Source organism: Sander lucioperca, chromosome 15 (genome assembly GCF_008315115.2).
Source record: "Sander lucioperca isolate FBNREF2018 chromosome 15, SLUC_FBN_1.2, whole genome shotgun sequence".
NCBI lineage: Eukaryota > Metazoa > Chordata > Actinopteri > Perciformes > Percidae > Sander > Sander lucioperca.
The window spans coordinates 12,413,282-12,436,985 of NC_050187.1; the positions used below are offsets into that span (position 1 = coordinate 12,413,282).

Below are 23,704 nucleotides of genomic sequence, written 5' to 3' on the forward strand. Positions count from 1 at the left end.
AATGTCATCGGTGCTAGATGTGAAATAATGATTATTTCAAAATAAAATCCATACATAAATGATTACAAGTGTGTTATAATGCAGCAGTGATTAAAATGAACACACATTATACCCTTTTTAAAAACAGTGCCTGTACCTTTAAAATGCACCATTACACATTATATGATAATTGTGGATAATTTGTTTCCCCCGCAGAGTGTTAATGAGGTAACTGACCTGCTGTTAAATTATTCTCTTAAATTTCCTGTAGATGCTGTGCTGCGTGCTGCTGCGGAAGCAGCGGGGCAGTGAGTAGTGAAGCAGTGAGCCTCCTCCCCCCAGCCAGCCAGTCAGTCAGCCCAGCAGCAGCAGTCACTGGAGCCGGCCGCACACAGCAGCCCGTCTATGGAACACTGAGGACTTCATCTCCCAGACCGGAGCCGCGCACACACAGGACACACACTGGTTTATACAACGCCTTGTTTTCTTTTATCGCTTTGCTTCTTCTTCTTCTTCTTTTTTTTTTTTTTTTTTTTTTTGAATTCGTCGCTCAAAGGAACTTTTTTTGAATCTCATTTTCATTCAGAAACTTTCACTTATGGTTCGCGAATATGGGGTCAAGCTGTGGTTTCTCTCGGGGAAACATCGTTGTGGTGGTGCTGCTGCTGTTAGAAGGTAAGGTTCATCATCAGTTTTGTTGTTATACTTCTGCTAAAGGGCAAGATAAGGTTGGAAACAGTTTTACTGTTGCACTAATGTTTACAAGTGGCTTACTTGGAAAAAGATAGGGAAAAATAACAATAGTAATAATTTCATAAAAAAAAAAAAAATAGTCTAGTCTAAATGTCAATCCAGAGAAGAACATTTGAAAGTGTGTTTTCTTGTCCTCTGCCCTGTTTGAGACATTATCTGCTAATCTTACAGCATCAGTTTTTGTTTAAAGCATCTTCTCCATCTCCATCCAGTCAGAAAGGCAATTGTGGTATGAGCACAACATGAAGTCAAATATGTTTGGTTTGGGATGCACTTTAGATCCACAAATTGTATGATTCCTTCCAAACCTGACAGATTAGAAGATAAATACACAGACGAAAGATGTTTGAGCTGCTACAGTACAAACAGAGCCAGTGGACCTGAAGTCTAGATGGCAACTGGCAAACACACAATTGGCTGCTCATGTATAAAGCTAAGTTGCTTTGCTAAATTGCAACATTTTGGAAGCTGAGTGAGTTTTAAAGGCTTTTCCAAGAAGTATCTGACATGGCATGGACACTATGCCGACAATGTTTCATGCTGCAGAAAGTGATACTTGCATTGTGCGCTTGTTGTTATGCATGGTATGGCACACTGGAGTCAAATGAATACAGCCGTATATCATAATATTATAATCCCATTCACAATCCCACAGCCCAACTGTACCAACACTGTCCTCCCATGTCGTCTATATTTAAAGTGCCTCTCATAGCTCAGGAGTGTGGAAATCTCAGTGCGTGGCAAGTATGTCAAATGTGATGCTTGGACAAATATAGGCCATAGTGTGGGATTCCTGAATTTTTTTTTGGGACTTAACAGAGGTCACTATCAGTGCTTTTCATCAGGGATGTAGAGTGTAAAAGTATGATTATCATCACAGTCTTTCAGTGCAGTTGAGATGTGGAAAGGGTGTTAATTTCCATGTGAATGGGTCAGTGCTATTTCATGCCTGAAAAAGTGGGCTTACAGTACTATTAAACTAGTGGCCTACGTAATCACCCAAGGGAGCACTTTCCTGCAGTGTTGTTAAAATGATTAATGAAAATTTTAAGGTGCCACAGTGCACGTACAGTATATAGTATATGTAATGCTCTCTGCTTATTTTTCATCGTGACAGACAGTGTAACTCAGGGGCTGAGAGATGTATTCTCACCTTACACTTAGAGTAGATATGATGCTCCTATCACCCACTGCATCCAGTTACATCTCAGCTCTGCTTTGTTCTGCATGTATTGTCACTGAAGCAGGCCTGATATTTATAGATGAACACAGTTGGTCCAGTTCGATTCCATATGTCAAGGACGTGATGGTAATTAAATGGGTGCTGAAATCTACACTCTAGGTAAGCACGGCGCTCCTCACCTGCCTGTTTGTTGCCACAAAAGACTACACTTGTTCAGAGAGGAGAAGAAGCGAGCTGCAGGCAGGTGTGCAGCAGCTGCTCCTATCTCTAGGCAAACACTGGCTGTTTGTTTTCTTTAGGAAAATATCGCCTGTTATATAAGTGCACACACCGTTCGGATTGCTCTTCGGACATTAACTGCTCTCAAAATGACACAGATTAATTTTGCTATATAACTGGTGATTTTGAACTTTTGGAGGATGTTCTGACTGTTGACGTCACTAACAATATAACCATTCCCTCCTCTACACTTCTTTATAAGTTGTTACATCACCAAATCAGTTTTATAAATGTGTCAGTCCTCATCTTTTTGTATCACATAACCCCTTATGTGAATTTTCATCACCATACATGTCATTTAATTTGTTAGAAGATGGTAGAAAACATGATAGTTAGTGTTTGGTAATTCCCATCTTCACTGTTCCAGGTTCCAGGTAACCCATTAGTTTCACTCACTCACTATAAGAGTAATCAGCATTTTTAAATGTGTCTGCTTCCCCAATGCCTACGAGTAGAGTTAAGTAGAAGGACTAAAGCAGTTCAAGAGAGAAATTAGAGTGGACACCCTATTGCTTTACTTTTGTAGTTAGACTATCGTGGAGTTGGTTCCAGTTTGGATGTAAAAATGTTTTCTTGCAATCATGTTTGAGAAGATCCAAGGCACTGAAATCATCTGGTCAGTCATGGCTTCGATTTGAACTTTTGATGTTATGAAAAAGCATATGGAAGCTTGGTGTGCATTCAGAGAGCTTTTTGAAATTACTTTGTTTTTTTTAACTGGAGGCAGGCTAATGAGATCACATGACTTAGACTAGTTTAAAGAAATTATGGACTGGTTACTTTGCAGGGGTAAAAATAAATAAATAATAGAGACTCAATAGTACCTTACCCTGGTGAAAGCCTTTACTGAAATTAACCAAATCCTCTTAGCAGAGACATCTGTGTAATCCATCACTTCCCCAAGAAGAACCACAGACGTAAAAGCATTGATCGGTTTATCTTCCACCGTGACCTTGCTACTGTAGCTGTGGCCCTGCTTTGCCCTTTGGCCTTTGAAACCTTAACCAAGCGGTAATCTCCAGTGATGACCCCACCATCCAGGATGTTTTTCAGCCTCTTTAGCTGTTCCTCCTTCTCCTTGCATTAGAATGATCATTTTCATCAGCATCGTTTCCTTTTGAGAAGGACCAGACCAATAAATCTCATTTGATACATGCTGCTATTTGATTAAGCTCCTTATTACATTATATTACATTATATGATTTAGTAAAGCTTCTGTCCTTTGCTGCCTATGGATGCATTATAAATCTAGCCAATTTTCTACTCTTGCTGTCACTACTGTAAGTCTCTTTTAGGATAATTGGAAAACATCATGATACAAGTTGTTTGCTGCAGACTTTATCTTTTATATTGAATTGCGTAAAGAGTGTTGCTTCTCTTTGTCAATAAATCGTTTGAGTACTTGTCTGTGGTACTAGCACAGGGGATATATTTTTTGATGTTTAGTTCATTGATTTTTGTAAAAATGGTGGCATACAACATCTGGCCTTAGCTTCCCTCCACCCATCTCACTCTCCCCCTCCCAGTTCCTGAAAGGACAATTAAACTATGAATGCTAAGAAAATCTGCTTCCCAAAAAAAAGTGATTCACATTTTTTTTAGAGGCAAATCAAAAAAGAATAATGAGCAGCAGTAAACATGCTTGGAACGGTTGCATAATCCCTCCAGTGATGCAGCAGCTTCAGCCTTTCAAAGTTTGACATTTTGAATTTCAGTAATAGCTCTTCCTTTTGCCAACGCATTCAATTTTTAATGACCAAAATGTTGGCAAAAACGCATCATCCCATTAAGTTTTTGGCAAACTGGAACATTATTTATTTATTTTTTTAAATATCATGTCTGATGGAGGGACACCACCCCACTTTATTATTACTTCCATTGCTGAGAGTCATAGTCCCAACGTCTAACTCTGGACTGTTGCTGCTGCTGCATGGATGGTGCTCCTACCTGTCAAAGCTCTCTGCCTGATCCTCTAGTCAGTTCAGGGTCACACTTCCCTCTCATGCATGGATAGAATCTAATTTGCTGTGGTGAAAGGACAAGGAGACATTGATTGAAATTCCGCCCTCGGGGCATTTAGTCCTCTCGTTTCACATGGGCCTTGACAAGTTATTTTACAGTCGCCTAGCGGCGCACGCTGTGTTTGACCCATCATTTACAACAATGAAGGAAACAAAAGAGTGAGCTCAGCTCATTTGATTCCACATGGTCGTGTGACACTGCAGAACTGGATGTGGGTGAACGTTCTTTTTTTTGGGGCTGTTTTAAAGGTGTGTAACTTGCTTCAGTCGCGCATTGCCAGACCTATCTCCACAGCGCTGTGGAGTAAAGTCTGGCTACACGTTTTGAGTTGTTTGCATTTCTTTAAACCAAGCAGTGCTAAGCTCCGGACGCAGCAACGGTGGCTCTGCAAAATAGTCTCAGGGAGGAACTTGTTTTGTTAGAATATTTGCACCCCACAAAAAAGAAAACGCCACATACAATATTAAACAAACTTAACTGTTCACACAATGGAGTAACATGGCTATTTAAAACTGGATACAAGGTTAAACATCATTTGCTCTTACCAGTGTATCGCCTTTTTGTACTTTGTCCTTAGCAATCCCCACCAATCGGTCCCAAAACAGTTAGATAATAAATGCCGTAAATATATTATTTGTAAATCTTTACAATCATTCCCTGAAAGAACCAAGCAGGCCTGTGTAGTTGCACTATCCACATTTTTAGTTTGTTGTTGTTTGGAAAGTGTGGGGAGAAGCTTGACATCACGTGCCGGATGTTAGGCTTTATCCTGGAAATGTACTTCTGTTTATCCAGGCTATTCAAAATGAGAATGTTGCTGCGTGCAACTCCTCCGCCAGCTGCACCCTGGCATCACCCTGTGTCCATTTGTGTGCTCCTTCACTTTACTGAAGTGGTTAAACATGTTGGAAATCATTTTTCCAACGGCCTTTCACTCCTTCCACCACCTGCCAGTGCCAGAAATTCTGAGAGCTTTACCTCCATGTGTGCTGGAAGATCAGCGCCCTCCATTCTCCGCCGTAAAGCAGTGTCCCTCCCTTTGTTTCAATACTGTAACCCATCAGATTCACTGTAAACCTGATGTGGTGACACACAATGTAACAAGCAGTAGTCATGTCAACAGTGCTCTTTTTAGTTTCGGTACTGCATGATATCTCAGATTTAAAGTGGTGAAGATTTAAAAATGCCACTAATAGTACTGTTAAAGTGTAATGTGGAAATGGAGCCCCACAATTATTACATTTTATATTTAATTCATTGGATTATTGAAAGTGTTTATTTCCTTAGCATGACTGACCTCTTGATACAACAACAAAAAAGTTTAATATGCAATATGTGTAAGGTATGCATGTCTGCTTTTAGCCATGCTAGCGGCGTATCCCTGGGGGGGAGGGGGGGTCTGCCACAGCCCTATGTTCCCTCATTTCTATTAAATTATCCCCCCATCAAAAGTAGGCCCTATTTTCCTTTAGCCCTATTTTCCCTCAAGGATTTCCCCCCAAATTAGGCCCTATGTTCCCTCAGCCCACATACCCCCCACCCTGGGTTGTATTTTATATTTTGGATATGTCACCAGGGGCGTCGGACTGGAGGGGAAAAGGGGACTGAGTACCCAGGGCCCTCATGTGAGGAGGGCCCAAAAAGATGCCAGAATGAATAGCTGTGGATGCAGGGAGGGGCCAATAGAAAATGCCTTTCTACAAGGCCCACAATTTTGTGCTACGCCCCTGTATGTCACCTTGTATTCATTGCTGCAGTAATACTGATCATCTTGGTTAAGGGGTTAGGGTTAGGGTTAAGGGAACATTGCTCTGTTGATGTGTCTGTCAACAACTATTGTGTGGATTGCCCTGAAACATTCTACAGACAGTCATGATCTCCAGAATCAATCAATCAGTCAATCTATGTAACCAAATACCTGCAAAACTAATGACAGTACTATGACAGCTGCACTTTTTGTTTAGTGCTAATTAGCAAACACTCTTTACATTACATTACATGTCATTTAGCTGACGCTTTTATCCAAAGCGACTTACAATTAAGTGCTTTCAACTGTGAAGGTTCAAACTCCAGACCACAAGTAGTAAGTGCAAATACAGTAGCTTTAAATAGGCAAAGCTACAAAGAGACAAATGAAAGTGCAGGTTCGAAAGTGCAAGTTCAAGAATTTTTTTTTAATTTTTTTTTATCCGAGGTGTAGTCGGAAGAGATGCGTTTTTAGCCTTCGGCGGAAGATGTGTAGGCTTTCGGCCATCCTGATATCGATGGGGACCTCGTTCCACCATTTGGGAGCCAGGACAGTGAACAGTCGGGATTTCGTTGAGTGATTAGTTCTCCCTCGCTGTGAGGGGGCAGCCAGCAGTTTGGCTGATGCAGAACGAAGTGGGCGGGTTGGGGTATATGGTTTGACCATGTCCTGGATGTAAGCGGGTGCTGATCCGTTCGTGGCCCTGTACATAAGTACTAGTGTCTTGAAGCGGATGCGGGCCGCAATTGGCAACCAGTGAAGAGAGCGGAGGAGCGGTGTAGTGTGAGAGAACTTGGGGAGGTTGAAGACAAGTCGAGCCGCTGCATTCTGAAGAGCTGCAGGGGTTGGATGGCACAATCAGGAGGGAGTTGCAGTAGTCTAGACGTGAGATGACTAGAGCCTGAACCAGAACCAGAGCCGCCTTCTGCGTTAGAAGGGGACGTATCCTTCTGATGTTATGCAGCATGTATCTACACGATCGGGTGGTTGCAGCAATGTTAGCAGTGAAGGAGAGTTGGTCGGCAAGTGTTACACCCAGGTTTCTAGCAGTCTTGGTGGGGACTACTATAGAGTTGTCAATTGTTATAGTCAGGTCTTGGGTAGGAGAGCCCTTCCCTGGAAGGAAAAGGAGCTCAGTCTTGTCGAGGTTGAGTTTCAGATGGTGTGTAGACATCCAAGAAGAGATGTCAGTCAGACAGGCCGAGATACGTGCTGCTACCTGAGTTTCAGACTCAGGAAAGAGAGAATTAGTTGGGTGTCATCTGCGTAGCTGTGATAAGAAAAGCCGTGCGACTGAATGACAGACCCGAGAGAGTTTGTGTACAGAGAGAAGAGGAGGGGACCCAGGACTGATCCCTGAGGATCTAAGCTATGATGGTGAACATGGCAAACATGAAACCTGCTAAATATCACAGTGTTAGCATTGTCCTCATGAGCATGTGAGCATATTGTTACTGATGTTAGCATTTCGCACAAAGCACAGCTGTGCGTGAGTACAGCCACACAGAGCAGCTAGCATGACTGTAGACTCTTTCCTGTTTAGTTGTGAAGGGTCTGTTTCTCTTGGCAATGGTTGGACAGATTATCTTTATCTGGATGCATTTAGTAGGAGCAAATATCAGAATCAGAATCAGCTTTATTGGCCAGGTTTGCGTGAACACACAAGGAATTTGACTCCGGTTAACCTTTGCTCTCAAAGTACAATACTCACTTAACATATAAAGAATAAAAACAGAAAGGACAGTAAGAAATATAAAAGAAAAAAATACTGTCAAGTATACAGTATAACAAAACAATAGAATTTACAAATTTACAAGAAATATACAATAACAATTGACAATTGTAGAGACGGAAGGAATAGTACAAACAGTATGGTCTGAGATTTAAGATTTAAATATAAATATAGTGCAAGGCAGTTTAGTGCAATAATTGCATATAAAGATAAAAAAGTGAGCATTGGAACTCTTTTGATTCTCAATATCAGTCATCTAGTAAGCTGAAACCTTCCTCAAACCTGCGGCAATTAACTATTTATGCAGATAAAAATGACTTTACGGTATATTTGCTAAAGGCAGCTATGTCTGCCTACTTCTGTGCACACGTCAGTGAATCTGACCGCTGTGATGAGGATATAGATCTTTTTCAAAGCAGTCTAATAACTACTGCGTCAAACTCAGTCTGGAGCTCTATGATGTGCCACGTGTTCAATATTTGATGCCGCTGTCACTCCCACAGGAATTCTTAAACTGAATTTGTACTTGCAGCTAACCCCTGAGGAGATGTTCTATTAGATTTCTTGATGACTGATGAACATGGTTCATTGGATCTCGGCTCTTGTATTCTCTGAGGGCTAATTGGATTACATTATGGTGTAGGCTAATTGATTATTATGTTACGGTATGCATCACGGTAAACTGAGTAATCTACCTGGAGCCTGACTACCTCCTCCAAACTGGGATCAGATATCGTATTACTCCGATGAAAAGTTTGATGACTGTGTCATCATAACAGGAAATGACTTTCTTTCCTTATTATGCCTTATTGTTTTGAGATTAAAAGCATCACAATCAGGACTATATTAAATCCAGGTTCTGGATCCAGAGTGATATGACGAAGCAATCACGCATAGCATACTGGCACAGGAAACTAAGAGGGAGAGATTTCCAAACATGATGATCAATAATAGCTTTCATAAGTGGAATTATAGCTCAATGTGCAGCTTTTTAGTTAATTGAATTCCTTTAAGAGAACCATTCCCATAACTGTTACATCTTTGGAAGCAGAGTAATCAGAGTGATTGTCATATTTATTGTATTTATATCACTGTGAAACAACTGGGTGAATGCTCCTTAATGCTGCTGGCTACAGCTACTTTGTAACAGGTGATGGATTATTTGAAAATGTGAATATCGATGGACTTTATTGAGGCTGTGAAATGAAACCCGTGCAGTAGATGTAATATTTCTGTGGCCATGCAGCTAAACAAGTGGGTCCATATTATGTGCAGTGGAGATGATTGCACACATGTAGCCATCAGCCTTTCTCCCCGTCTGTCTCATCAGTGGAAAACAATCAGCATCACTGTTGATTAGTACGGTTATTGATTGGTCTGCTGCTAGATACACAGCCTTTCCAATGGGTCGTTAGCAGGCACAGATGCAACACACGTTGACATTGGGAAGAGAAAGGGCACCAGGCTGAGCTCTCACCGCAGGAGCTCCAGTCTACGGACAAGATTAGTGAGGGAATGAATTAGGGCTGCACGATATGAGGAAAATATCTAATTGCAATTATTTTGACTGATATTGTGATTGCGATATGATTTACGATATTGGAGGGAATGATCATTTTTTGGTCGTTGTTCTCATTGAAAAATATAAAATTTTAAAAAATGATTATAGTGTGATTTTTGCGAGAATCTACACCAAACAAAGACTTTTTTCTTTAGTCTGTAGGATGGGACATCTCAGCAGCACCACAATACTTAATTCAAAATGGTTTGACACATTGTTTGCCTTTTAACAAATAATGGATATTGCACTAGTCCATATTGCGATTTCAATAAAATTGTGATTAATTGTGCAGCCGGATGAATCATACCGTTTTCCAGATCTGCAATGCTGATGACAAGGATGCTCAGTGAGGACGTCTGGGTGGGAGATCTAACGTTTTGTTTTATTGAGACTTAGAGGAACATTCACAGAGGTAGAGCCTGTGGGTTAGTCTAGCACATGAGCTCATAGCTGGTAAATCTATCAGCCGAAGCACGCATTGAGCTAATTGAGTTCCTGTCTTTGTCTGGGACGACGGAGAGGGCGTCCCACCCAATCAGCTCTGACCAGTCCTAGTGTGGCTGACTGAGCACATGGTTTCAGATTTTGTGATGAGCTTGTGTCCTTTTTGTCCTTCTCCAGTTAAAATATGAGACAGAAGTGACACAGGCCATAATTAACTTATGGAAACTGCCATCATCAAAGGCATACGTGTATAGACGAGTGAAAGGCTTTTCCATTGTTGTTGTTTTTCACCAGACAAGCGACGTACGAGTTCAAGTTCAGGATCCACTCAGCAGTACATGATATCTATTGTAAACACGGATTGCTACAATAGTCCTCCTGTTCAAACGCTGGCTTGGTTTGCAAAATTACTTACTCCGGCTTTTGAAGAAATGACACTGTATATGGCAGCTTAGCGTCAGTTTTATAGGTGTTTGAAGGCTGTAAAAGGTCTGCTTATGATGCTAATGTTTACACACTTTGAGTTATGGGAGGTCAAGGCTGTTCCAAAAACAGCTTATTGTCCCTGTATATGTCCAAATCTGAAAATAATATTTGTCAATGTTCCCACGACAGAGAATTAAAGAAAAACCTGCATTGCATCTTTTATTTTGAAAGTCATTAGCCATGCATAGTCATCAGAGGTGAAATGTCATTACTATCTGTATATCCGTCATTCTTGTGCATCATTTAGGGACGGTAATGAGTCATGCTTTCGGCTTCACAGACCAAAGATGCCATTTGCTAAGCGAGGCCTGCTTGATCCATTCAATTAATTAGTTTTGATATAAACTGCTTTCTTTCTGTTGGCTTCAGTCCTGGAAAGAAATTGAATTTTGAATGATATAAGCAAATTGTGTTGCATGGGGTCCAGCCACCGTGGCTTTGAGCCAAGACCAGCATTCATAAATGCGTTCAGCTCCCACTGGTTAACACGTTGAACCCTCTAGTTTTATTTGTAGAGCTGTTGTCATCTGCTCTGCTTGATTCATGACAGTGTCATGTGTAAGATATCGGTAATTCAATTAATTGTCTGTATTTATCCAAGGGCTGTAGGAAGTATTTCCTAGTTTGTGTTAAAGATACAAATGAATCCAGGATCCTAGCATATTAGCAAATTAATACAGGCATTTAGTCTAGTAATGTATTTTGATACTGATTGAGCTGCAGTTCTCCACTCTTGTAGGGCATGTGTCAGTGAGATAATGGCTCCCTCTGTAGGCCATTTGAAGTACAGATCAGATTACATGATTTTTTTCTTTCTATATTTCCTCACATAAAACCATCCAAACCAACCATTTTTTTACTGAGTTATTTATTTACTGTGTGCTATACCATCTTGTACTACTATAGTAAGGCCATCCATCCATGTTGAACCATTTTGTTTCTGCCTCCCAGGGTTTTGCAATACTGTACTATTGTATTATGTTAGAAAAAGTATGATGTTTTGAGCCCAAATTGGCCATTCATCAGGCAACAATGTATCAGCGTCATTGAAAGTGCATCATTGAATAAATGTTGTTTCACTTAAGAGGAAACTTTAGATAATCTTTTCATGATCATTTGGTCTGGTTTGAAATCTACAGCTTGATAACATCCCAAATTGACTGAAAATGATATCCTGTTTTAGGCAACTCAGGAAACAAACATAGCCAATTGAAGTAATCTCCTTTTTATTGTGGGTCCAAAATAGTGTCCCTCAGAAATAATAGTTAATGAGACATAACATGAATGACCTATTCCAGTGCCTGCTGTTTATGAAAGAATGCGAACGATCATTTGCATTATTTAGTTTTGTTGTATCAATGTTTTCATGTTTTTATTAAGCCTTGCCAATAATTTTTGCCTCTAAATTGTCTTATTGAGTATATTGTTAAAAATATGTTATGATGTTGCTCCCTTTCATCATTGTACTAGTTGTGTCTTGAACACAAAAAAATAACAAATCCATATGAAAAAAAATGTGTAGTGAGTAGTTGGGATTTTTGACAGCAGCACCATTTTGGGTGGCATCTATCAGATCTATATGAGAATGAATGAAGGCAGCATGGTGGCTCAGTGGTTAGCACTTTTACTTCACAGCAAGAAGGTTCTGGGTTCGAATCCAGGTCGTTCTGTGCCTTTCTGTGTGGAGTTTGCATGTTCTCCCTGTGTTTGCGTGGGTTTCCTCCGGGTGCTCTGGTTTCTTCCCACCATGAAGACATGCATGCTTAGTAACTAGGACTACAGTTGAAAATTAGCCAACTGGCTAACACTGGTGCATTTACAGAAATGTTGATTAATGTGCATTGTCCTAATAAAATAAACTTACAAATAAATAAATATGCCAAATAAGCCCTCTAGAATTTTTTTTTGAGCATGAATGGTTCTAATCTGGCTGTGGTAAATTTAGCAAATGGAAAATCATCCCTAAAATCTGAGCATGAAACTGACTCCCACCATCCCAGCAGGATTAACAAACAAGTGGCCTGCTGTTTGTATTTGTATCAGGAACACTTTTAGTAAGTGAATGAGTGTATCTCCTTCCTTCAGGAAGGACGGACCACATTTTATCCATCAGCTCGGCCTCCTGTCATCCAACCCCCGCAAAATTAAATCAATGTCTGAAACCAGAGCCGAGGCCTGAACTGCGCCAACAGAAATAGAAAATCCAGTTTCGCTGTCTGCTAATGACATTAGTGCGTTTCCTAAATGGTCGCCTACCGTCGTCAAAGAGGAACACAACAGGGATATAATTACAGGAGGAACACTCACATCTCCATTTTCCTGTCAAACACACAGCCTGCTTTAGCTCTTTATGGATTTCCTCCACACACATGCACACACCCCACACTCCCCTCTGGCAGGTAATGATTCATTTCTCCTCCATATCACGTTATCCCTTGTAATTAAACTTCTCAAGGTGAACACAAGGAGAATCGGAAACCACATGTTATTGACCGTATGAGGAATTTATTAAAAGAGCTGCATAAGTGTCATTTGAGCCCTCCTTTCAATTTCCGCTAACGGGACAGATGAAAGACATATGAGTGGATGGGAAAAAAACAGAACCTGTCATATTCCATGTATGTGTTAATTTCCATTCAGTGGCCAAGAAAGCATTGTCAGTGGGTATTGTCCCCACAGTTAAATATCCAGAAAGAGATGTCTGATAACTGCTCTGTAATAAGAGGTCTCAGCAGTAGGCTACTGTCAGGCCTTATTTTCAGTTATCACAATGATTTCCTTGAAGGGAATATAATCCCCCTGTGATTCATTGCTGCCTTGTTTTTTAACATCTGGTTATGTCTTCTTTTTGCAGGAGCGACAGGGCTGTACTTCCCTCAGAATGAGTACATTGAGACGGTGTATGTTGGCCAGCAGGCGGGGACGCCGATCCTCCAGGTCCACGCCATGCTGGACAGCGACTCTGAGCGGCCGCATTTCTACCTGTGCTGGACGAGCTCTATCAGACGCCCAGTCTACAGCTCCTGGTTCAACATGGACGTCAACACAGGAATACTGTCTCTGAACAAAACCCTGGAGGAGAGTGACTTCGCCTTGCTGTGTGAGTTGCATGCGAGCCTTTTAATGGTAGTGTATAGTCTCCTCTCAGTGCCAGGTGTCCCCTACACATGAGAGTAAATTAGGCTCTTGAGGTTTATGCTCTTTGCATACTAATACTGCTTTGGCTCTGTGTGCAGGTCTCTGCCCTCGGGATGATAATGTAATTGCATACAGGCAACAAAAAAAAGAAGAAAAAAAAAAAAGAAGCTTAGTCATCAAAAAGAGCACTGTCTGAGATTAAAACACTGCTTGTTTTTGTTTTGGCTGTGCGTCTCATCAGATCAACACTCGTGGTCGGTGAAGAAGCTGTTCCTGCATGCCATTGTGTTACCCAACTTCACCAAGAGGTCCCAGTGCATCAGAAACTCCCCTCGGCTCACACTGGACTTTGTCAACGCCACGATGCCTCAGTGTGCTCAGACGGACATGAAGGAACTATGCTTCCCGCACAGAGACACCTCCAACCCCCACATCATGGAGAACAGGTTCCCAGGGGCCCTACGGCAACTCCGACGTCTCACCAGACTCAACGTCTGCCCCAACTACACCATCTCTTACAATGTGCAATCAGGTTAGCCACAGTAAAGAGAGACTTTGTAACATTTGCAAGAAGAAATGACACATCCTTCCTCTTACAAATGAAAAGTTAAAATCATAAGTAATAAAAGGCACCATTGCGTAAACCTACATTGTAATGTAATGTAATTTTTGGAGTTGATTCTTAGCAACAAAAAAAAAACTTTGTTCTTTCACAAATATGTGCTCGTAAGCGTAGAATCTGCCATTAAGAATCATGCACAATACATACGAGCGACTTGCTCGAATGATGGCAGCCATGTAGCGCCTCCATCTTTAAAATACATTAGCCAAAGAGGGACATACCTCCACATTTCGCCCTCTTACACTCAGTGGCACCGTGACGAATGCAAGGGGGAGATTACTCGCCGGGGAAGCGAAAAAGAGAATTAAAATGACAACGCGACAGGCAAAGCAACAAGACCAAAGTTAATATTGGAGTGGCTAGAACAGCTGCATGTAAACGATGGAGAGAGCTAATTTCGGGTTTGGCCACCGTAGGAATTAAAATGCGCTCGGAATGGGAGAGGCTAGAAAGTAATATTCACAAGGTTGTCATTTACAATTTCACCGCTAGATGGGAGAAATTCTTACACAATGTAGCTTTAATTAAATACAGAGGGTTTTGTCCGTAGCCCATAGTTAAATGCTATCATTCCATTACTGTTACCTGTAACCACAGTGGCAACTGTTTGGCAAAAATGAAAAGTCTTGCTCTAAATCATGCCCATACCATTTCTGACACATACACACCTGCTTTTGGTTGCTCCTCTTGCCTGCAGATACCCCAGCACCATTTGCTGTAAATGGGAACACCACAGAGCTGGTGGTGACGGCTCCGTTGGACCGCGAGGAGAGCGAATGCTACCGACTCCTGCTGGTTTGCACAGTCCAGACAGAAACGCTGATCACCAAGGTGGAAACTTCACTGGATGTTTATGTCAACGATGAGGACGATAACGCACCCTACGTGAATGGAACAGACACAGCAGATATTATTATCAGCTTCAATCGGACAAAGGTGAGAAGACTGATGAGACACAGATGGGATCAGTTTTGATTTGGTTTTATAGACAATGTTGGACGATTTGATCTTCTTTACAAATGTCTCCCTTTTTCCCCCCCAGGGTGGCTCTTTTGGTGCTTTGTTCGTCTTTGACAGGGATTTAACCCCCATCTACCCCATAGACCAGAGTCACAATAAGTATGTGGGGACCTTGCTCAATAATGAGCCATGGATAAAGGAAACATTTGACATAAAAGGCACCTTCAGTGAAAAGAAAGCTACTCTTGGAGGAATTCGAGAGACCGTTCACGACTACCGTAAGTAACCCGGGGACTACTGCAAATCATCTGCTTTTATGAACAGTGTCGTTTTTAATCTACATTTCCCCCTTGATTTTAGAGCTTGTCCTGAAGAAGAACCTGTATGTGACCGAGAATCGCACCCTGCAGCTGGACTACCTGGTCAACGACACCACCTACCCCGGTCTAGAGGGAACAGTGTTGCTGCACTTCAACGTCACCATCTTACCCGTCCACATCCGCTTCGCCAATATCACGCACATGTACACATTGACACGCAGAGCTTCTGTTTACGCTCAGGTACTCATGGCTACCCACTGTACAAATCTATAACTCTTTGTTTTTCGCTCTCTCGCCATAGGTAGACATGTTTTTAAGTTTTTAGGAACTCACATCTAAAGCTTTCTACTGGATGAGCCACAGCTGTAGGCATCCCATCAACATGTTTGAAGATGATAAAGATGTCACCTGAGGAGCTCAAACAAAGCCTCAGTGCTGAAAGATGCTAAAAATAATTGTGCTGGGAAGCAGAAGTGACTCGAGGGTAAAAACCTCTAAGCATGTTAATAATTTCTGTCCAGAACAGAAATAAGTTACAGTCCAGTACCTGTCTTGATGTGACTGAAGTGGTCAGAAGTGCAAAATGCTTTAAAGTGTTGATGCTGCAATATTTCTATCCCGTAATAAGATTTAACTCTGAAATATTATACAATGTTAATTCTATTCACTATATAGACACCATAGCCAATTTAACAACTTAAAAAGTGTTGAACAGTGGCCGGTTAGCTCAGTTGGGAGAGCGGGCGCACATATGCAGAGGTTTATTCCTCGACGCAGAAGGTTCAAGGTTCAAGTCCGACCTGTGATGGTTTTCCTGCATGTCTTCCCCCCTCTCTCAGGCTGCCACCTGCTGGCTCAATAAAAATAAATAAAAAAATCTGTATTTCTGTAATACAGCAACCCATAAATGTGTTTACATTGCCGACCTTCCACATAAATGATTTACTGTCTTTCAAATATTTTGTCCCATTCACCTCAGGTGGGCAGAGTCTGTGTGGAAAACTGCCAGCAGTTCGATGGCTTCAGGGTCACATACCGGCTCGAGGTGCCAGATAAGAACATGTCTGCTGATGTGCAGTCCTGTTATGCAGCCGTAGGCATCACCCAGGCCCCGGATGAGATGTGGGGACTGCTCTATGTGAACGATTCGGAGGCGCTGCGCAGGCCCGAGTGCCAGGACCTGCAGTACCTTGTTGTAGCCCAGGAGGAGAACTCACAGCTAGAGGCCAGCACGCAGCTCCACATCATACTAGATGGTGAAGGTGAGACTGTAACAGCCAGGGTCCACTTTACATATCATGAGGTTTTAAAAAGAAAGGGTTTAATCTTCACATCATAATGTAGTCTGTGCTTATCTTTAATCTACATTGCACACAGCATGCTCATGTTTGGAAGAAGATTGTCCTCATTAGCTCGGTTTTCTCTAGATACAGTGATCACTTGCTGCTATTTAGGACACAGTTTGTGTTTCACTTCCTAACTAATTCAACACCACCGCAGGCACACATGTGCAGACTCTTGTCAACAGTTTTCCCTTCTCCCACATGTCTTTTAAAGATATTTTAATGTGTGTGTTTTTTGGCACTTGTTGTACGTAGCAAAAAAGGCCAGTCAGGAGAGCCAGCAGTTCCTGTCCTGTGCAGAAAACAGACGGCGAGGAGACTGTGAGTCTGTCCGAGGCCTCGGAGCCACAACAGGGAGATGCCAGTGGAGGCAAGGCTCTGAGAAAGGTACTTATTTTTTTTAATGACCACTTATAATAAACAAATAGTTGTGTTTTTTTGTAATTGTATAACATTTTAACATCATTGAATCATGTCCATATATCCAGACCTAAGTGTTTTTTAACTAGAGCCAAATGTGATGGTCTTCACTGAGAACATGTTTTCCTCAGTGGTGGTAATGGAACCAGCATGTGTATCGTTCCCAGTAACATCCTGTCCTGTCAGAATCATGGAAAATGTGGTCTTAATTTTGATAAACACTGTATGATGGCTAAAGAGGGCCACCACTGTGTTCTTTCAGCTGCTTATGATTGATTGTTGACTGATTATGATTATGATGACTTAAATTCACTCTAACATCAAACCGTGCTAGCCAAACTTCAACGTTTGTTTCCCTCTTAAGTTTTTTCTATCTTTTGTGTTTACGTTCCAGGAATATCTGAAAATTACTCGACCTGCTCCCCTGACCTGCGGACATGTCCAGATAGTTTTTGCGATGCAGTTGAAAGCAAAGATACATCAATATGTCCTCAAGACTGTACAAGTAAGAAACACATGCACACATTTGAAGATGTAACGCACATCTGAATCTGTAAATAAGAGCATTCTGACTTATTGTCTGTGCAGAGGAAACTGTTACTGGAGGTCATGAACGAGGCTTGAGGAACGGGATCCAGGCTGGCTATGGAACCTGCTACTGCTACTCTGAGAGATGCTTCTGTGAGAAGGAAGATATTGAGGGTGAGTTGTCATAAATCACACAAAACTGTCGATAATAAAGTGAAATACTGTCTTCAAGAGGTCCTAATTCACTATTCAGTAAATGGATTGCTACATGTACTTTCTTGACAAATGACAGTATCACGTACTCTCCAACAGAGGCGATATGTGACGACATGTGCAAGACCATCATTGCCACGGCTCTGCTTCTCTCCTTCATCGTCTCCATCCTCCTGTCCTCATTCTTCATCCACCGGTACCACAAGAACTCGCCTAAACCCCCAATTGCCTCTGCTGAGATGACTTTCCGCCGACCAGCTCAGGCTTACCCCATCAGCTTCCCTGGTAACAACTTACGCCGCGGCTCGCAGGAATCCATCGAGACCGAGACCTTTAAAATACCTGTAAGCTGCTTCTTTCGGCCTGTGACATACATGTCTTTAGTAAACCATGTTGAACCGATTAAGAATTTTCAAAGTATTCATATGTTTTTTCAACAGGAGGATCCTAAGTGGGAGTTTCCTCGTAAAAACCTTGTACTTGGCAAGACTTTAGGAGAAGGAGAGTTTGGGAAAGTTGTCAAGGCAACAGCATTCCGGCTGAAAGGAAAAGCTGGTTACACCACTGTGGCTGTGAAAATGCTTAAAGGTAAGACAAGCCAGCCAGAGACCAGACAAGGAAGTAATGGTGATATATGAGAAGTGAATGTCTGAAGAGATTAATGGTTTGATCATTACAATGCCTTCCTTTCCTCCCTGACAGAAAACGCCTCCCATAGTGAGCTGCGTGACCTGCTGTCAGAATTCACTTTACTGAAGCAAGTCAACCATCCGCACGTCATAAAGATGTATGGAGCATGCAGCCAGGACGGTAAGACCTCGTCTCCTGCTCTCTTCTCTCAGGGCATGTGTGTTGCACATTGACTTTAAGTGCTGCTTTTCTCTGAATAGGTCCACTGTATCTGATCGTGGAGTATGCCAAGTTTGGTTCGCTCCGCAACTTCCTACGCGAGAGTCGGAAAGTTGGCCCCAGCTACATGGGCAGGGACACCAACAGAAACTCCAGCTACCTGGAGAACCCAGACGACAGGGCGCTAACCATGGGTGACCTGATCTCTTTTGCATGGCAGATCTCCAGAGGCATGCAATACCTGGCCGAAATGAAGGTATTTGACAAACTGGAGAAAACTGATAAATAAATAAACTGAAATAGTTGAAATACTGAAACAGTTTCAGGCCAAAAGCTGTTTTAGTTTGAGTATAAGGGCTGAAGAAGGTTGAAATGTCAATTTAAGTGTAAATACTGAAGGGAAGTTGAAATCAGTTGAAATGCTGCTGAAAGGGTTTGAAGATTCAGTTGAAGTTCAAGCATAAAAAGGAGTTAGTGTGTCAGTTGAAAATTCAAAAAAAAATGAATGTAGCTGAAATGTCAGTTGACGTGTAGCTTAAATTTCAGTTAAAGTGGAAGAGCTAAAGCCACTTTAAGTGTGTGTACTGTAAGCGGTTGAAATGTTGTTTGGTTGCGTAAGCACTGAAAGGCATTTTGGTCCGACAGCTTGTTCACAGGGACCTTGCGGCACGAAATGTCCTCGTAGCTGAAGGACGAAAGATGAAGATCTCAGACTTTGGCCTCTCCAGAGATGTGTATGAAGAAGACTCCTATGTTAAGAGGAGCAAGGTAAAGAGAAGTGCTCATTTTCGATGTATTGACAATCTTTTAAATAAAAATAAAACAAACTAATAAGGTCTTTCTCTGTTTTCCAGGGCCGTATACCTGTTAAATGGATGGCAATAGAGTCCTTGTTTGATCACATTTACACAACACAAAGTGACGTGTGAGTACAATCATCATTTAAAGGAAGTAGTTATGTCATGTTGGCCATGCCAGAGTTGGATGAAAGATTTGACAGATGTGGTGTCGATCTTCTTATCCAACTCTTGGCAATAAAGCAAATATGGGTATTTCCCAAAATGTTGAAATATTGCTTTAAGCAATTACGCAAATGATTCCATTCTCTATCCATTGAAATATTCTCCTGTGTTTTCTTTCAGCTGGTCCTTCGGTGTGCTGTTGTGGGAGATAGTGACACTGGGAGGAAATCCATACCCAGGTATCGCTCCTGAACGCCTCTTTAACCTGCTTAAGACTGGCTACAGGATGGAGAGACCAGAGAACTGCTCGGAGGAAATGTGAGCTCCACCCTGCTACTCTTACAGCACCTCAATAACTCCCCTTCACCACATTAAGACATGGAAAATGACTGTTGGGAAGATTAAATAACACTTATTCTCAACCACTGTAAAACCTTTTTCCTCTGCAGGTATAACCTCATGCTTCGGTGCTGGAAACAAGAACCAGACAAGAGGCAGACATTCTCAGACATCAGCAAAGAACTGGAAAAGATGATGGTGAAAAGTCGGGTATGGTGAAGCTATACAATACATTATAATAAGTTATTGATATTCTTCCACAGGAAAGAAGTGGTGGGAAGCTATTAATCAGCCTCTTTCCATGCATTACTGGCGCAATTCTTGACAAAACTTTAGTAATACATCATTGGGATTTGGCAGTCAGAAGTTAGTTTTTTAGCTTTCGAATCCATTTGGATTTGCAGCTGGCCCAAAATAAGCAGTATATCATTTTGTGTGGAAATCATGTATTGCTGGCCTGCTGATTATAGTCATATACACACATGCTGTGTAACGCTGCTTCACTGTATGATCTTTCACTCTTCCCAAATGCTTGAGGTACCATAATTAGTGTTTGAAGAGCAATCCGAAAATGTGGCCTTGGCCAGCGTAATCACAGAGCATACCAGTCAGGCTCCTGCTGCTGAAGTGATTTTAAATATAGAGCATTTAAGGACAAGGGAATGCAGACATCCAAGAATACAGCAGGCTATTTTTTTCCTGATATCAAAAAGAGGTAGTGGACATGTCACTTGATGTAATGAGTAGAATGTATTTTTGTCAGAAACATTTTGATTTACATACTTTTTCTCTTGTTATTATTAAACTGTTTGCATAGAATAATATTATATTGAGTACTCTAAACAAGATAACATGGAGCCATTGCGTGTCCTTGTCTGAGCGCGGTGTGATGCCGAGGAAAGAACAGGCGCTCCCTGACTAGATAAGAGAGACGACATCGTCTCTTACCAGATAACAACTGACGACATCAAACTCTGTATCATGATTGCATTGCATTTCACTTGGTATTATAAAAAGTGGCCGTAGAGAGCTTTTCATTAGGTCGCTTCTGTACTCATGCTGTGAGTACTGTAACTGTCTCCTTGTTATGTTCACAAGTAAAAATGAACTTTGACTATTTCAGTGGTTCTGTCTATTCTTGATAATGTAAATTATTTTAACAATTTTGCATACATTTCCCTTTTATCTTGTCAGTAGACTTCACTGCCTTGCATGTGTGTGTGTGTGTGTGACCTTTAGCATTCGCATACTCAGCCTTTAGCGTGCTGTGACTCCTCGCCTCAGTAATCAGCCTAATCACACCTTCATCTGCTCTTGTCAGGATTACCTGGACCTGGCGGCGTCCACGCCTGCCGACGCCCTGCTGTACGACGACGCCCTCTCTGAAGAGGACACGCCACTAGTGGACTGTAATAACGCCCCTCTCCCTCGAACCCTCCCCTCAACATGGATTGAAAACAAGCTCTATGGTAGAATCTCCCATGCATTTACTAGATTTTAGAAACAGGACACACAACACAAGCTCTCTTTTTTGGCAAGTTGTGATTGGCTTTTCCGTAGTCAAGTGTGCGTGACTGTGATCTAGGCATGCCTTTCTGCTGATTAATGCTGACATATCTCCCATTTCATCGTAAATGAGAGGCTCAGTGAAAAAAAAAGATCTTGTGTCTTGACTTTTTGTTGTTTTACTAGGACCTGCTTCTAATGTACATGAATGCTGACCAAAAATGCTACATTTGTAAATATTGAATATACACTTCATTCTAATTTAAATGGCACTGCTCATATTCATGCCTTGTCTGCATTTCACTTGTAGATAGTCCATTTTTTTCCACTCCATCACATTTCCATTGTCATCATTTCATTATTCGTTTGCATTGGGAAGACAGTGTGTAACATTTGAAACAGGTCCTTGCTGAATCAATCACTCACTGTGTTTTTTTAAAATTCCAGATTGTCTTACATTTGCTGACTTTCTCATGTATATTAGCTACTGATCTATGATGATTTCACAATGCTGAACAGAGAAACAGTAAGGCTTTTAAACGTAACTCTCAGGTGTTGTTTATTAAAAGTAAAGAACACATTAGACCAGTTACTTGTTGTCCATGTGCATTTGTGAACAGTTACGGGAAGGCAGCCATAGGTCACATATAGGGGCATGAGCAACATTATAGCTTTAATACATTACAAAAAAACTTAATAAATAATACATGATATGATATTTCACTTTATATACCATATACAAAGCCATCACTTTACAACTCAGAGTCAAATCAGAGACAGGCACTGCAGAGTTTGATTTGAAAGCCATACTGTCTGCACGCTGTTTATCTTTCACTGAGTGCAGAAAAATGATATGTTCTCATTTTTAGGCATGTCATACCCGAACTGGCCTGAGAAGAGCCCGGTACCGCTCAACAGACATGATGCCACTAATCCAGTCTTTACAAGATATGCCAATGATAGTGTTTATGCAAACTGGATGGCTTTGCCTTCACCCGCAAAAGCTGTGGACAAGCTTGATAGCTAAAGACAAACCAACATTGTAGAAAAGATGACTAATTGGTAGATGTGTATATTTCTATAAGACTGTACATATACAATCTGATGCTAAAGTTGGTTCCCTTTTATTTCTGTTGCACGGGTATTCAACGTTTAAAAACTGGGGTCTTTTTGCTGTGAGAGCAGCAGGATCATTGTAGACCACGCTTCATTCAGCTCGTCAGTATGTTAATTATTACCTCACGGGTCATGTTGGCCAAGTTGTATCACTGCATGACTATTGTACCAGATTGTATGCCAGTGTCAATGTCTTTTAAGTGCCTGTGCCGCTTCTACAATAGCCTCTAATTATTAATGTGCGACTGTGAAGATCTTGTTCCAGCCCAGGAATTAAAGGGGACGTCTTTACCATCACCTGCTGTAGACAGCTGGGATTGAGTGGACAAAAGCAAAAATGCTGAATTTGTTCTGAAAATGTAAAGTTTCTACTTTAGAGGGTTGTGCTCCTCAAAATGTCAAAGACCCATTTTGTGATTCTCCCACAAGATGTTTCAAAGCTGTTCTTGCCAAAGAAAAGTAACACAGACATGACCAGTGAACAGTTTTCTTGCTTTTGTTCTTGTTTTTGTATTTTACATGAAAGATATCAACTAGTGAGTGCTACTCTAGTGTAAGGACTTGAGACTTAATGTAGATTGTGACCATGTCCCGTGTCAGACTACAGTTCACTTTTTGATTCACTGTAATGGCAATCTTTGTGGAAAATGTATGATTATGTAAACTAATGAGTGTTATCATTGTTATGTTATTATTTGATTACGTTCCAATTATTAATAAACGTTGAAAATGTGCAAAATGTCTATTCCCCTTATGTCTTTAAAAATAGATAGTAAGCTTCTGTTTACTGATTATTTAAATATCAATATCAAAATGCAACTTATGTTTTGGTGGTTCATATATATATATATATATATATATATATATATATATATATATATATATATTTTCATATATGAACCACCAAAACATAAGTTGCATTTTCAGACACCTCCAGACATGATTTGGCCTAAATCATTATTAAATATTTGGGAAGCATTTGTCCACAGAAGCCATTTAATGTGTAAATATGTTCAATGTCTCAGAATGATGCAAGCGTGTGCCTTTTTTTTTTTTTAAATCGCCACTCAGCTGAGTCTCAGCTCTGCTCTGTTTTGGCTGTAAGCAAACATGTATTTTGAAAAGCTGATAAAGGTTTTTTAGTTTTTCTGAGATTTGTGTTTCAGTGTAACTTCAGCATAACATCCAAAAGCCTGTTTACT

General features: G+C 41.1%; 1 protein-coding gene across 2 annotated transcripts; it reads left to right on the forward strand.

The window, feature by feature from the left end:
- Window positions 1–257: 257 nt before the first annotated feature.
- Window positions 258–23,241, forward strand: ret (ret proto-oncogene receptor tyrosine kinase). 2 transcript variants are annotated; one of them, XM_031284167.2, is made up of 20 exons: window positions 259–654; window positions 13,041–13,286; window positions 13,566–13,856; window positions 14,644–14,882; window positions 14,989–15,184; window positions 15,267–15,466; window positions 16,206–16,488; window positions 16,825–16,956; window positions 17,384–17,494; window positions 17,578–17,691; window positions 17,830–18,074; window positions 18,171–18,318; window positions 18,433–18,540; window positions 18,621–18,835; window positions 19,225–19,347; window positions 19,434–19,504; window positions 19,722–19,859; window positions 19,991–20,090; window positions 21,202–21,349; window positions 22,256–23,241. In XM_031284167.2, exons 1-20 carry the CDS (start codon window positions 591–593, stop codon window positions 22,411–22,413), a joined length of 3,330 nt encoding a protein of 1,109 aa, XP_031140027.1. In that variant the 5' UTR covers window positions 259–590; the 3' UTR covers window positions 22,414–23,241. The 2 variants fall into 2 exon arrangements, with proteins under 2 accessions (XP_035848393.1, XP_031140027.1); XM_035992500.1 differs by having other exon boundaries at window positions 258–654; window positions 21,202–23,241.
- Window positions 23,242–23,704: the final 463 nt, after the last annotated feature.

Coding starts and splice junctions, on each gene's coding strand:
- ret (XM_031284167.2), top strand. CDS start 591: ATGGGGTCAAGCTGTGGTTTCTCTCGGGGAAACATCGTTGTGGTGGTG. Junction 16,957..17,383: donor GAGGCAAGGCTCTGAGAAAG/GTACTTATTTTT, acceptor TTTACGTTCCAG/GAATATCTGAAAATTACTCG. Junction 18,541..18,620: donor TGGAGCATGCAGCCAGGACG/GTAAGACCTCGT, acceptor TTCTCTGAATAG/GTCCACTGTATCTGATCGTG.